At 44.2% G+C, this 12,602-nt stretch overlaps 1 protein-coding gene across 2 annotated transcripts in view; it reads right to left on the bottom strand.

Moving 5' to 3' along the window:
* Positions 1-12,602, bottom strand: part of JAG1 (jagged canonical Notch ligand 1) — a 56,975-nt gene that overhangs the window by 27,286 nt on the left and 17,087 nt on the right. For both annotated transcript variants that reach the window (XM_053284683.1, XM_053284682.1), the window contains exons 4-5: positions 3,292-3,546; positions 2,158-2,218 (exon numbers count right to left, since the gene is read on the bottom strand). In XM_053284683.1, the coding sequence (XP_053140658.1) occupies positions 2,158-2,218; positions 3,292-3,546 (316 nt within the window). The remainder of the gene's footprint in view (positions 1-2,157; positions 2,219-3,291; positions 3,547-12,602) is intronic.

Raw genomic sequence — 12,602 nt, 5'->3', positions numbered from 1 at the left:
GGCTAGCAAAGAATGCAGGCAAACCCTGTAAGGCACTTTGAGCTGGATGACAGAAGTACAACTCTTTAGGAGCTTTGGCTCGTAGACTACTTGGGATCCAGCCCAGTTAAAATAGGGCAAATAAATACAACCAATTTTGTCCAAGGCTTCCTAGATAGATAACACCATAGAAATGCACGTGCTGCTGCTTCATCTGTATTAGGGACAGTGGGATCTTTACACTATCCTTGCCTAAGGGGCTTGTCACAGATTGTCAGAGGTTGGGAAAGCAAACTCAGGTTTGTTGCCAAGTCAATATGGAAAAAGGAGAGACCCAGTCAATTCTGGCTCCCATAACATACCTGTGCAGTACATCTGTTTCAAACAGGTTTCACATTTTTTAAGACACAGAGTCTCTTGTATTTATGTGTACCCTCAAAACATGCTACCCCACGTGTTCCTAACGTGTGTGGTTCCGAGCCACCTGTGCTGCTGCAGGCTCCTAGCAGCACCGATCTTGTGCAAGAGCACAGAGAACATAGCAGCACCCCTGAAGTGCGAGCACACTAGTTTCTGTGCTCTTCCACAAGACTGCTGGCAGGAAACTGTGGCTGCATGGGCAGCAGCACCCACATGACACTGCAGAACATGCCAGCCAATATGTGAAGCAGCCCCAACTTTGAGTCTTCTCGCAAAACACGCCGGGATCTGCTCTTTAATAAACTGCTACTGCACCATTCCCTTCCTTCCTATTTGTGGGCATGGTGCTTTCCCCTCTTGTGTGCTTCTTTTTATATGTACAACACCCAAGCTCCAGATTCAGTCCTAGAGAAACAGGCTAAAACCACCATTCTGGATCTTCACTGTCACACAAGGACAGCCAACATTCTAACTGGATTCAGAGAAGTGGAACAATGTAGCCAGGTTTGGTCATGGCATGTACATCCAACTGCTGCTCTCTAGCTTGTAATGGTCAATTTCATCACCTTCTGCCAGCTGGGAATGAAAGACTCATGATGGTTTTGAGCTCTTCCCTGTGACAGACACGGTGCTGTAGCCTTATTCACATGTTATGTTCAACACATGTAAAACCTGTTTACAGTGTATGCATGTACAGATCTGTACACATGAACATGTGAAGTACTGTAATGCTCAATGCACGTATAGCCGCATGTTTCTTCTCTGTTCATTTAAAAGGGTCTGTGTCCAAATACATTTTTTAGTGAATGCAGGTATGTGTGGTGGACATTGTACATGTGCCTAGGTGTCTAATGACTGAATGGGGCTTATGGCAGGTAGGTTTCAGTCCTGTTCACCCCAACAAAATTGGTGGCTAACCCCTTGTTGCAGGAGATACAGATGTCGGAGACGGGTGACCCAGAAACTAAGTTATACTGCTCTACTCATCTTAGAAGGGAAACACACGCCTTGAAGACAAGGTCAACATCTCCCCAACATCCAGCAACCCCCATCCCAAGCGGAAGAGTGGAAACCCACTATTAATATCAGGAACACTGACATAGTGTGCGATAATGGCTGGCTTTCCAAAAGGAACCCTTAAGTTGTTTGGCTATATGCATGCTCCATTTTCCCCCTTGTCTGCTGGCCAGAACAGAAGAGAGACTTCAAAGGACGACGGCAAAACTCTGCCTTCATCAGTATCTACGGACCAGATTCCATCCCAGCTATTAAGCTCTCATCACTCTGAAGTCTGGCTCCCAACAGCAGAGGAACCAAGAGACTGCATTAATCCTATTCTAAAGAATGCTTGACTTCTGCCTATTGATGGGGGGGGGGGAGTTGAGGGGAGGGGGAGGGGTAAAAGCAGTCATGTAATTAAACATACTAGAGGAAAATGCCTTGATCAGCAGATTTCACATATACAAACACACACAGTTTATGAAGAATTTAGCCATAGCTCATTACGAAACATTCAGCATATTTGTCCCTTTGCCCCCATGTTCAGTTCATAAGTGCTGGCGTTTCCAAACAGAGCAAGCTCTCCAGAGCGAGGCCTCTGCTGCCTTTACACTCTACCACACCAACACTGGTTCATGAAGAACATGAGCTTGATGCTCAGAATGTAGAGCAAACGAGAGAGACTCCTCTCACAACCAGCTGCATGTTCAAGTTAAACACTTAAGGCTGCTTAGCAAAAGGAAGGTCTGGTAGGTTTACCTGCACTCTCCAGGAATTTTGCAAGTCCCATGTTTGGGGCTACAACCCTGTCGACAGATGGCTGCAGAGAGAGAGAGGAGGGGGGAAGATGGGAAACATTAGAAAAAGGGGTTTTAAAGTGCAGACTCTTTCCAGGACCCTCGCCCTCATGGGAACATTTTAATCTCCAGCTCATACCGTAATCCTACCAAAGCCAAGGTTTAAACAGGCCCCTTTTATCAAGTCTACTGTAAAGAGACAGGTAATGTCTCATGACAGCACATTTAGCAAGCTACAAATAAGGAATCATGGTGTGATCCCTACTGAAGGCCTCAGTATCAACATAGAAGCAGATAACTTAAAACAAAAGGGGTTCTCAAGCCTTTATTGGTTTCCCAATACCTTTTCCCAGCATGGAAGAAAAGACTTAAGGAAGTCTGCATACTTCCCCAGGAAGGGGATTTTCATTCTTTCCTATGAGGCACGTCATAACTGAAACCTCTCTTTGCACTTAAGCCACATTTTAAATCCCTACAGCAAGGTTTATTATGGTGCAGGGATAGCATCATTACCTGACAGGACCAAACACACCATCAAGTGTCTATCAGTTGTTACTTCTGAATTAAAGAAGGGAGCTTTCCCTTTCAAAGCAGCCAGTTTGCTGCCTTGAATAGTTGCCAACTTATTCAAATTAGACTACTGGCCCATTGATACCAGCACATTGGTCTACTCTTGACTAGCAGCAGCTATCACAGATCTCAGGCAGAAGTTCTTCCCAGCCCAGAGAGTCTGGATGGGAAATGCCAGGCATGGAACCTGGGACCTTCCACATCTACAGCACATGCTCTGCTCTTCCATTACAGCCCCTTTGAGCACTCAAACATTTGGCCCCAGATACCAACACATGGCCTGCTCAGAAACAAGTCACACGAGCCACTACACAGGAGTCATGCAACAAGTGTGATTTCATGTACTGAAACTCAACAGAGATCCTTCACCTGGCCCAGGGGTGCAGCAAACACAGACAAACCCATCACAACCATTAGTAACACAGCCAGCACTGTGGCTTTTCAGGCAAGTTAAGACTTGATGAGCATGATTCTGTCTTCCAGAATTTAACATGCCAGCCCGAGAGTTCACATGCGAATCACAAACCTTTGTTACAGTCAATGCCCATCCAGCCTTCCAGGCAAGTTTTGTTGCCATTTTGATCACAGGTATAGTGTCCAAAGAAGTCATCTCTTGGTCGACAAAACTTGTTGCAGCCAAAGCCATAATAGTGTTCATCACAAGTGACCCGGATCTGATACTCAAAGTGAGCCACGCCTGCGTTTTGCTTCAAGGGCTGCCACTGGCGGCTTGGGTTGATCATACCAGAGTGAGATGCTTTTTCAATAATGCTATCTGTATCTTAAAAAAAAAACACACAAACAAAACATCAGAAGGAAAGAACCACTTCCAGGTCTCCATTGCAGAGTTGCTATTCATCTTAAAGGAAAAATCAGCATTATTTTATGTATTTACTTGTCTAACATATCTTTATACTGCCCCAAATTTGCATCCATTAGACAGAAGTGCAAGAATGCTGCAGCTGGGTGGGTGGGAGTGAAGTTCAGTGCTGCCTGGTGGATAAGCCTGTAGTCACCACAGGAGACTTGGATTCTCTTCAGAACTCTTCACACTCCAATTCCCCGCATGAGTATCACTTTTGTGTAGGGAAACCATAAGTGTGTTGAGTGTGTGTGTGCATTGTTGCTCATGCAACAAGCACGTGTCTGTTTCACTCTGCATGCACCTTGCTGGTCATGCAAGCAAAGGGGCCATTGATAGACAAGATCTTCTTTATGATGGGCAAGAGTTAAAGGAAGCCTCATTTACCCAAATAGCAAGAAGTTGAATCACCAAGAATGCCATTTATACAGGATTACTTGGACTGTGGGAAGAGCAGCAGCTAATTGGGAAAATATTTTTGCCAGCTGCCTTGATGTTTAGGCACTCACTATGAATAAAAAGAAGACTGGTCCCCACCTGCCAGAATGCTCATTCTGTGGTATTAGCCATTTTAATTCAGAACTCTTGGAATACTTTTTGTGCATTTTACTTCCTGCGCTGTCCACCATCCCGGACACAAAGCCATACACTGACTTTAGTCAAAGGGAACAGTCCAACCAAAGCACAGCCTTTACGGAAGCTCTCACCCTAAACTCTCAGTGGTGGGGGAGGGGGGGAGACTACCCACCACCCCCCCCCCCACAAACCAAAGAGATCCAGGACAAGCAATTTGAGGAGGACAGGGGGCTGGGAGGTGCCCTTGTAACACCAACAGAGTTCTTCACTTGTTATGCTCTGCGCTTGGCTTTGATTATCCATCTATTCATATGGTGCCCTTTTTGCAGAATGTTTATAAAGCCCTGAGGCCATATACAGTAGCAGTGTTGCAACAGCCCATTTACTTGGCAGACATGTGCCAAAGATTTCTAGACAGGCAGGTAGAAGCAAGAAACTCCCCTCTTTCCGAGCAGAGCAGGGACAATTGGCACTTCGTTTTGCATAAGCAGTTGCCACTGGCTGGTCTGGTGGCTACTCTGGGATGGGCCTTCTTCATTGCTGCCCTGAGGCTTTGGAACAGGCTCCCTGCTGAAATAAGAGCCTCCCCATCTCTGACAACTTTTAAAAAGAAAGTCAAGATGCATTTGTTCACCTAGGCTCTTAATTAGATAGTGTTTTAATAGTTTGATTATTTTTAATAGTTTTAACATTGTTTTAAGTTGTTGTAATCTTTAAACCTTTCTACTTGTTTTTATTGTTTTCTTGTAGACCACCCAGAGAGTTGCATTTTGGGTGGTATACAAATATGTGAAATAAATAATAAATACGTAACCTAGTTTAGTTTTTTATCTGCCAAAACAAGCCATGCAGGACACAGAACCCAACCCTGTAAGAGTTACCCCTTTTAGAAGTTAGGCCGTCAACGCTTTAAACCAGGGTCTTCAAGCCTGGTTTTTTTAAAACAAGTATACCTCTTCTGTCTCAAAGCTTCAGCTCAGGTGCCCCATATAAGCAACCAAGAAGAACTGCAACTCCCAGAAGCAAATCTTGCCAGAGCTGGTGGGAAGTGGAACTGCCCTGGAATCAGGCAAACTCCAACTCCCCAAATACTCGGTGGCTTCCTTCCTCCTGGCCATCCTCTGGCCAGGGCTCCACAGCCCTGAACTGACCCCGCCTCTCCCTCCTCCTCTCCAAGTAACCGGCTGGCTAGAGGCTCAGCCCACCCCTTCCTCAGCCTGGCTGATTGGCTTTGCAGCCAAGGCAATGCTGACGCTGAGAATCAGCCAGCATTTCCTTCATTGCTAAGCCTGTCAGTCAAGTGAGGGTAGGCTGAGCCCAAGCATCTAGCCAGCCAGTCACAAGAAGAGGAAGGAGGGAGGCTACCTGACACTCCTTCCCCTCCCCTCCCAGAGAGGGAGCCAATGCTGCAGCATGCAAGTGAGTCAGGGAGGTGGAAGAGTTCTGCGTTTCCCCCATGGACCCTCTATGAGGTTTCAAATTACCCCTGGCTGGAGACCCCCCTGCTTTAAATCATTCAAGAAACTTCTGTGCAAACTGATCAGTCATTGATTTCCACACTTCATCTCCTCTAAAGCAAAGGCATCTCTCTTCCTGGCGTTTAAAGGCAGTCCAAAGCAGCTATGTTATACCATAAAATACTAATATTTCACATTTGCTTGGAACATTGTATATATCTGTGGTATTTCACTTTGTAGTCCAGCCTTGCAGCTTCAATGAGCTGACACTGCCTTACGACCTGCTTGCTAGCAGCACTTGCCTGCAGCTTGAAAATCTATCATAAAACAGCCAAGAGACACTTGGAGGCACTGTGCAAAATCCAGAAGAGGAAGACATGCATGCTAGGTAGCAATAGTGCCGGGGTATAGTTTAAGAGGGCTGAGGATGGCATTTGTAATATTACTCACATTTAAAAATTTAACACAAGTCAAAGAAGCTTGGCCCATGATTCAAAAGTACCCCAGCAGATACAAGACAAGCCACTTCTGAAGGCTGATGGATGGTTTCAGGTTGTGACCCAGTATGGGATGATGGTTCATTAGAAAGTGGGTCCCTTAATAATTAAAATGAACTCTTTACAGCGTCTAAGCTGCCTTTGTACTCTTTACAGCGTCTAAGCTGCCTTTGTACTGTCTTTATTTGGCTATGATTTGGGGGAAAATTCAGAAGATTTTTTAAAAAGAATTGTGCCAATTAAATGTTGAATAGTTTAAATAGCATGCATAGTCCCTCTGTGATTCTACAAGAACTCTTATGAGAGTTAAGTTATTCTTTTGGGTCACAGGGGTGACATAAGTGGCCTTCAATGGAGTCACAAGGAAAAGAAGTTTGAAAACTGCTGTTCTACCACATTTTGTCATGAAATTTCAGTTTGGGGATGAGGCTGTAGCTCAGTGGAAGAGCATCTTCCCAGGTTTGATCTCTGACATCTCCAGGCACAGCTGAGGACTCCTGCCTGAAACCTTGAAGTGCTGCTGCCAGTCAGTGTAGACAGTACTGAACTAGATAAAGCAGGCCTGCTCAACTTTGGCTGCCGAGGTGTTTTTAGGGCCTACAACTCCCATAATCCTCAGCCATAGTGGCCAATAGCCATGGATTATGGTAGTTGTAGGTGGCCAACATCTGTAGGAGGGCCGAAGTTGAGTAGGCCTGCGACAGACCGATGGTCTGACTTGGAATAAGGCAGCCTCCAAGGTTCAGTTCTCTGTCATTTCCAGGCAAATCTCTGACTCAAGAAAATGCTGAGACTGTAAGAGTCGTTATGGTTCTTGCATTAAGAGACACAGGATAAAACATATGAACCTATGAAGCTGCCTCCTACTGGTCCACCTGGCCCAGTAATAGTCTACGCTAGCTAGCACTGACTCTCCAAGGCACCACAAAGAGACTTGGCTACCTGGGAGCCCTTTTAACTGGATACATCAGGAACTGAACCCAAAACCTCCAGCATTAGAAGCACGTGCTCCGACACTGAGCTCTTGTCCTTGCTCAATGGGCTTAAGACATAAGCATAAATAAGGAAAACCATAAAATAAGGAAAGGATATCCTAGGAGTCTACTTTTCAAGTAGAGAAGTCATGTTGAGGACAGGATCCTAAGATCCTACCATAAGAGACTTCAGAAGAACCCCATCTTGGTTGCACACTCTCTTTTCCCTAACAAAGAGATACTCCTAGGGGCAATGTACACATACAAGCCAGATAGGTTCTCCTCTCTATCCAAAACTCTGGGTACAGGATGAGGATACTCGGAAGCACAACACAAACCAGGTCGTATTTAGAAATTTAGCCTACCACAGCCATTTTTGGAATCTCGCCCAAAACTGCCATTAGCTGTATCCACCTGTAGCCTGTTCACTTCGATGTTTCTTCATACAATACTGGGCCCAGGGGAGCCAAGAGGGATCACACCTGGGGTGGGGGCTTGCATGCAGGCAACACCCCCAGAACATGGCATTACTGGTCAGTTATTAGCCACTACGCAGGAAAAAGCCAGACACTCTCAGAACCAACACTGATCCGATTTTCCACATGTTCTCCCTCTCTGGCAGCACACATTAACCAGAAGGAAATGAGTTCAGAGTTCTACAAACCTGCCATTACCAGACCACAGAGATGGAAGGTTAATGACTGGCAATCCCATGGCGGCAGACAGTGCAAGGATAAAGTCTGCCAGCCTAGAGAGAGAAAGTGGTTTTTATACTTCCCACCATCCAAGCAGGAATCACTAGCACTGAATTAAGTGTAGAAGGAACCACCGCAATTAGAAAATGAATGAAGCAGGAGGAGAAAGTTATCCTAAGGTCCAGATACTCAGAAGTATTACTGGCTGAACTCTGCCACAGCAATATTCGTGGACTTGCAAGTCAATGTTTAGAGAAACTGCATGAAATACAACCCCCTCTCCACAATCTCGGATCACATGATGCAATTTTAACAGTTCTACAAAAGGAAGCAGAACACATTAGAATGGAATCAGATTCAATACTAAGTACTGATTCAGTCTTTTGGAGAAATGATGAAAATATGATCACACCTAATACTATGAAAGACAGTTTTTACTAGTGGTAGAAGTGAAGAGTCAGATAGACAGACCCCACTTGGGGCTTTTTGTGAAGGAGGAAGATACAAGTTCTTTTAAAATGAGTAACACGAACCTGCTTTATCCAGAGTCAGACTATTGGTCCACCTAGACCAGTGTTGTGCGTTTTGACTGGCAGCAGCTGTTCAAGACCTCTTGGGTAAAGGGCTTTCCCAGACCAGCTACCAGAGATCACCAGGATTGCACTAGGGACTTTCGGCATGCTTTACTACTGAGCCATGACCCCTCCCAGGTATACCACTCAAAGAACCCTCTGGTGATCATTTTTAAATGGAGGTACTTGGAATCGTTGACTGGAAGTCTCTTCCCCTAACATATATACGTACTAATTTGTTGGAGTACTTTAGAGGCACTCTGTACATGCTCAGAGGAACACAATAGGTGCACCACCCTCATCATTTCATATCTCCAAGGGTTGAAACCCAGCACTGAAAACCAGTTTCCAGGTTAAGGCAAACTTAAGAGAACAATTTTCCGAAATCTGATCTTATGACTTGTGGGGGTTTTTTTTTGCTGCTATATGCCTCCCATTATTCTCATAGCAGTCTTCCATGTGTGGGTTTGTGAGCACCTGAAATTAAAAGCTGCTAAAGATCAATGTGATAGTGGCCAACTAGCATGCCATCCTCAAAATGCCTTTCTAAAGAATGCAGGAGTGTTGAAAATCTGAGAGCAAGATATCCCTGTTCAGAACAGTTACCTCTTGGCTAACAACTCCCCAATTCCTATAGGCTCTCAGTCCTTGCAAAACCAACCCCACTCATACCAAAAGTCCACCAATCTTCATGAGGTATTGCCTCTCTTTGGGGAGAAATGCCAACATATTGTTTATACATTGCTTTTTACCAGAAAAAGGTTCTCAAAGTAGTTTACATAGGAAAAAATAGGAAGATGGTTCTCTATCGCCAGAGGGCTCACGGTTTAAGAAGAAACCAGTAGTAGCCACTGGAGAATTATTATGCTGGGTTGAATAGGGACAATCTCTGTTCCTCTGCTCAACACAGGAAAAGGTGCCTGGTTACCTAGTTAGCAGACCCTCATTTCAAGGAGTTTTGCTATTTGGCACTGATGGTTCCTAGAGGATGTGCAACCCTCACTTTAAAAGAGCAGGGGTTGAGCAGCATGTTCCAGAGGAAAATGCCACTCCTACAATATCGCAGCCACCATCACAACTGCTATTCCATGCACTTTGAAGAAGCCACATGATATGATTGACGTCCAACTTCACACCTGAATCATGCAACTGACTCAGGGAGCCAAGCTCTCTACAGTGGCCAACGCTCAGCATAACATTATGTGGGGGGAACATTTGCATGGTTGCGCAAGCAAAAAAACTCCACAAAACAAGTTGTGCCACAGGGCAGCCATTATAGATGATGGCCAGACAACTCCATTTACTCATGTGATGGAACACAATGTTTGTGTAGTGTGCAAAGATGCACAGTTAGCCAGTATTCCAGCTTGGTCGGGAATACATGCTGACCAAGGCAAAGGCAAAGCCCTTAAACCATTTGCATAGAGAGGAGACTGACAAGATGTGCCAACAAATGACTCCCACCACAAAGCAAGACAAAGTACTACCACGTCCACTTCTGCCTATAGCAGCCCTATAGAATCAAAAGGCTGGGGGGGAACACAAGGCCTAAAGGGAGCTCAGAGTATATTATTCAGGCAAGTTCCAATCCCACTGCCATACCTGACTTGCTAGATATACCAGTAGCAGATTGACCACAGCTCCTCAGTCATGCCTTTCCTCATGCCATTGTTTGCTGCTACCATTCTCTCTTCCTCTAGCTGGGGGAAGTCAACGCATTCAGTGGCCTTTGCAACCACAGACCAAGGTGGCAAAGGCAGGTAAGAGGCAACAGTAGCTCTCTAGCAGGTAGCAGAGCCGGCATGGAAGTCTTCAGTCAGCATTGGATTTGCTGGGATATCTGGCTGTTTGAAGGTGGGACTGGAGTAACTCTGACAATGGTGAACACCGGAAACTGCTTTATATCAAGTCGGACCCTTGGCCCATCTAGCTCAGTACTGTCTACACTGACTGGCAACAGCTTCTCCAAGGTTTCAGGCAGAAGTCTTTCCCAGCCCTACCTGGAGATGCCGCCAGGGATTGAGCCCGGACCTTCTGCATGCAAAGCAGATGCAACACCACCAAGCTACAGGCTCATCTCCAAAAGATGGCACACCTCTCCCATCCAGGCACTGACCACACCAAGACCTGCTTGGCTTCAGCAAGGTGGCTGTATCGTGTGCCCTTTGACCATGCTCTGGTGCTCCAAACTCATTTTATTTTACTTCCATCTGCAGCAAAAGACTTGCAACACACATTTGTGCACCATCCTTAAAAGGCTGCTCTACACTTGCTGTCACCTGAATTTTCAGAACCATGACCAAAGATGGGATAATTAAGATGACAGATGAATGCCATTATATTTATTGCAGGACAACCAATTATTTACTAGATTTTTAGACTGCCATTTTATGGATGTGATCAAGGCAGTGTACAGGAAAAGTTAAGATAATACTAAAAATTATGGACCTCCCTTTCCTTTGAGATCTGCTATAGCCTGAAAAAGATGGCATCCTTCATTGGGGTGGGCTGTTGTCCCTGATAAACCTTAAAAGGTATAAGAGGCATTTACCTGGTCATTATTGGAAACTTTATACTTGCATAGATGGTCTTTCAGCAAGCATTTACCTTTGTATGGACTCAGTTTGGGGGCTGGTACTTTGTGACCTTTAAATATCTATTACAGTTTTAACTCTTTAAATAGCATGCTTTAAGTTTCCTTTTTAAGCCTTTATCTTTTGGAGAAAGTAATCACACAAATCAATACATAGAGGTATTTCTATGGGGTAAAGCACTTAAATACACTACACTAATACAAGAAAAGTTGTATTCTAATCTATTAATCACAGTCAAAGTGCTGTAGGACATGGTAAAAGTTTAGAACGGGCAAATAAGCTACATGCTAAAAAGTTAGGAAGTACTCATTGTAGGAGTTTCTTATGTGATCCAATTAATATACACAATGTTGAATCTATTGCAAGTTTAATCATGAACATGTGCAAGTCCACATCTGAACTTGGTCAAACATGTTGTTCAGAAAAATGCTTTTTGACATTTTTGTTGGAAGACAACTTTGCTTCCAGAATGTTAGAGCAAATAAAGGATTCTTTGTGAAGCCTTGGAAATTCTGTTTCATGAAATAAAGATGAGTTCTATTCAAAGAAGAGATAGTGCAGACTCAGAATGAAAAGAACTGGGATCCTCCAGCAAACAAGAGCTTCCTTTCAAATGCAGACATTTTCTGATACAGTTAACACAGCAACACCTGTAAAGTATTTTCCTCTCCTTCAGAGTTTGTTTGTGAGGAGGTCTAGGCATATGCCCCACTATTACTGTGCATCTGATGCATCACAATACATGGGTAAAATACACTCTGCTCTGGAACCTCATTTATGCAACATCATGGAGGCCGATTTTAATAGTGAAGCCATCATCTTTAATGAAGTGCACCAAATGAGTCCTCTCAGATTGAACATTTGGATGGTCTTCTCTCACTCTCTGGTTTGGTGAAGTCAGTGGATGGCTGTGAAATGTGCAAGGTGTTTTCTCTTCTTACCAACAAGTCAAGGACCAGCTTTCTTTTTATATTCTGTTTCTTCAGGCAGTTAAATAAGTTTCAAAGAGGGGACCAACACTAAGATGTAGCTTAGTGGTTAAGAGTGACATTCGACCTCATTCACCCCATCTCCATCAAGAATTCATTTGGTGCCCTTTGCAAACAAACTCTCTCCATCTCATTAATAAAGAAGTGAGGGAAATGAAATGGATTCAAGAGTATCAGAAAGCCACAAGAGAATCCAAAGTTTTTAAAAAAGATAACTAAAAATTACTAAGATAGATAATAAAATCAGAAACACATGGGGATAACACTACTCAGTTTTCAGGGCTCTTTTAAAAAACAAAAGTACTCTAAGCACTTCATGCAATAAAACAAACAAACATACTTTAGGAAACTTGCTGTGTATTAATAGAATATAACTCATCTGAACTACTTTGGCTTCCATCCTAAGAATGGAGCTTGTTATAACAGCAGCATGCACAAGCTGAACATTCAATACAAACATTCACAACCTACCACTTAACACTGATAAAGAGCATTCAAGCAGCATCTGTGTGCTTCTGCAGTGTTTTTCAAGGCAGGCCTGCAAAATGCATTGCACTCTGAGTACAGCTTGTTTCGGCCATAGGCAACAATGGGAAAACTCGAAACACCCCATTATTCCCT

The sequence above is a fragment of the Hemicordylus capensis genome, chromosome 1 (assembly GCF_027244095.1).
Source record: "Hemicordylus capensis ecotype Gifberg chromosome 1, rHemCap1.1.pri, whole genome shotgun sequence".
Lineage (NCBI taxonomy): Eukaryota > Metazoa > Chordata > Lepidosauria > Squamata > Cordylidae > Hemicordylus > Hemicordylus capensis.
The sequence above is the reverse complement of the archived record's forward strand: the minus strand, read 5'-3'. Positions and strand labels throughout refer to the sequence as shown.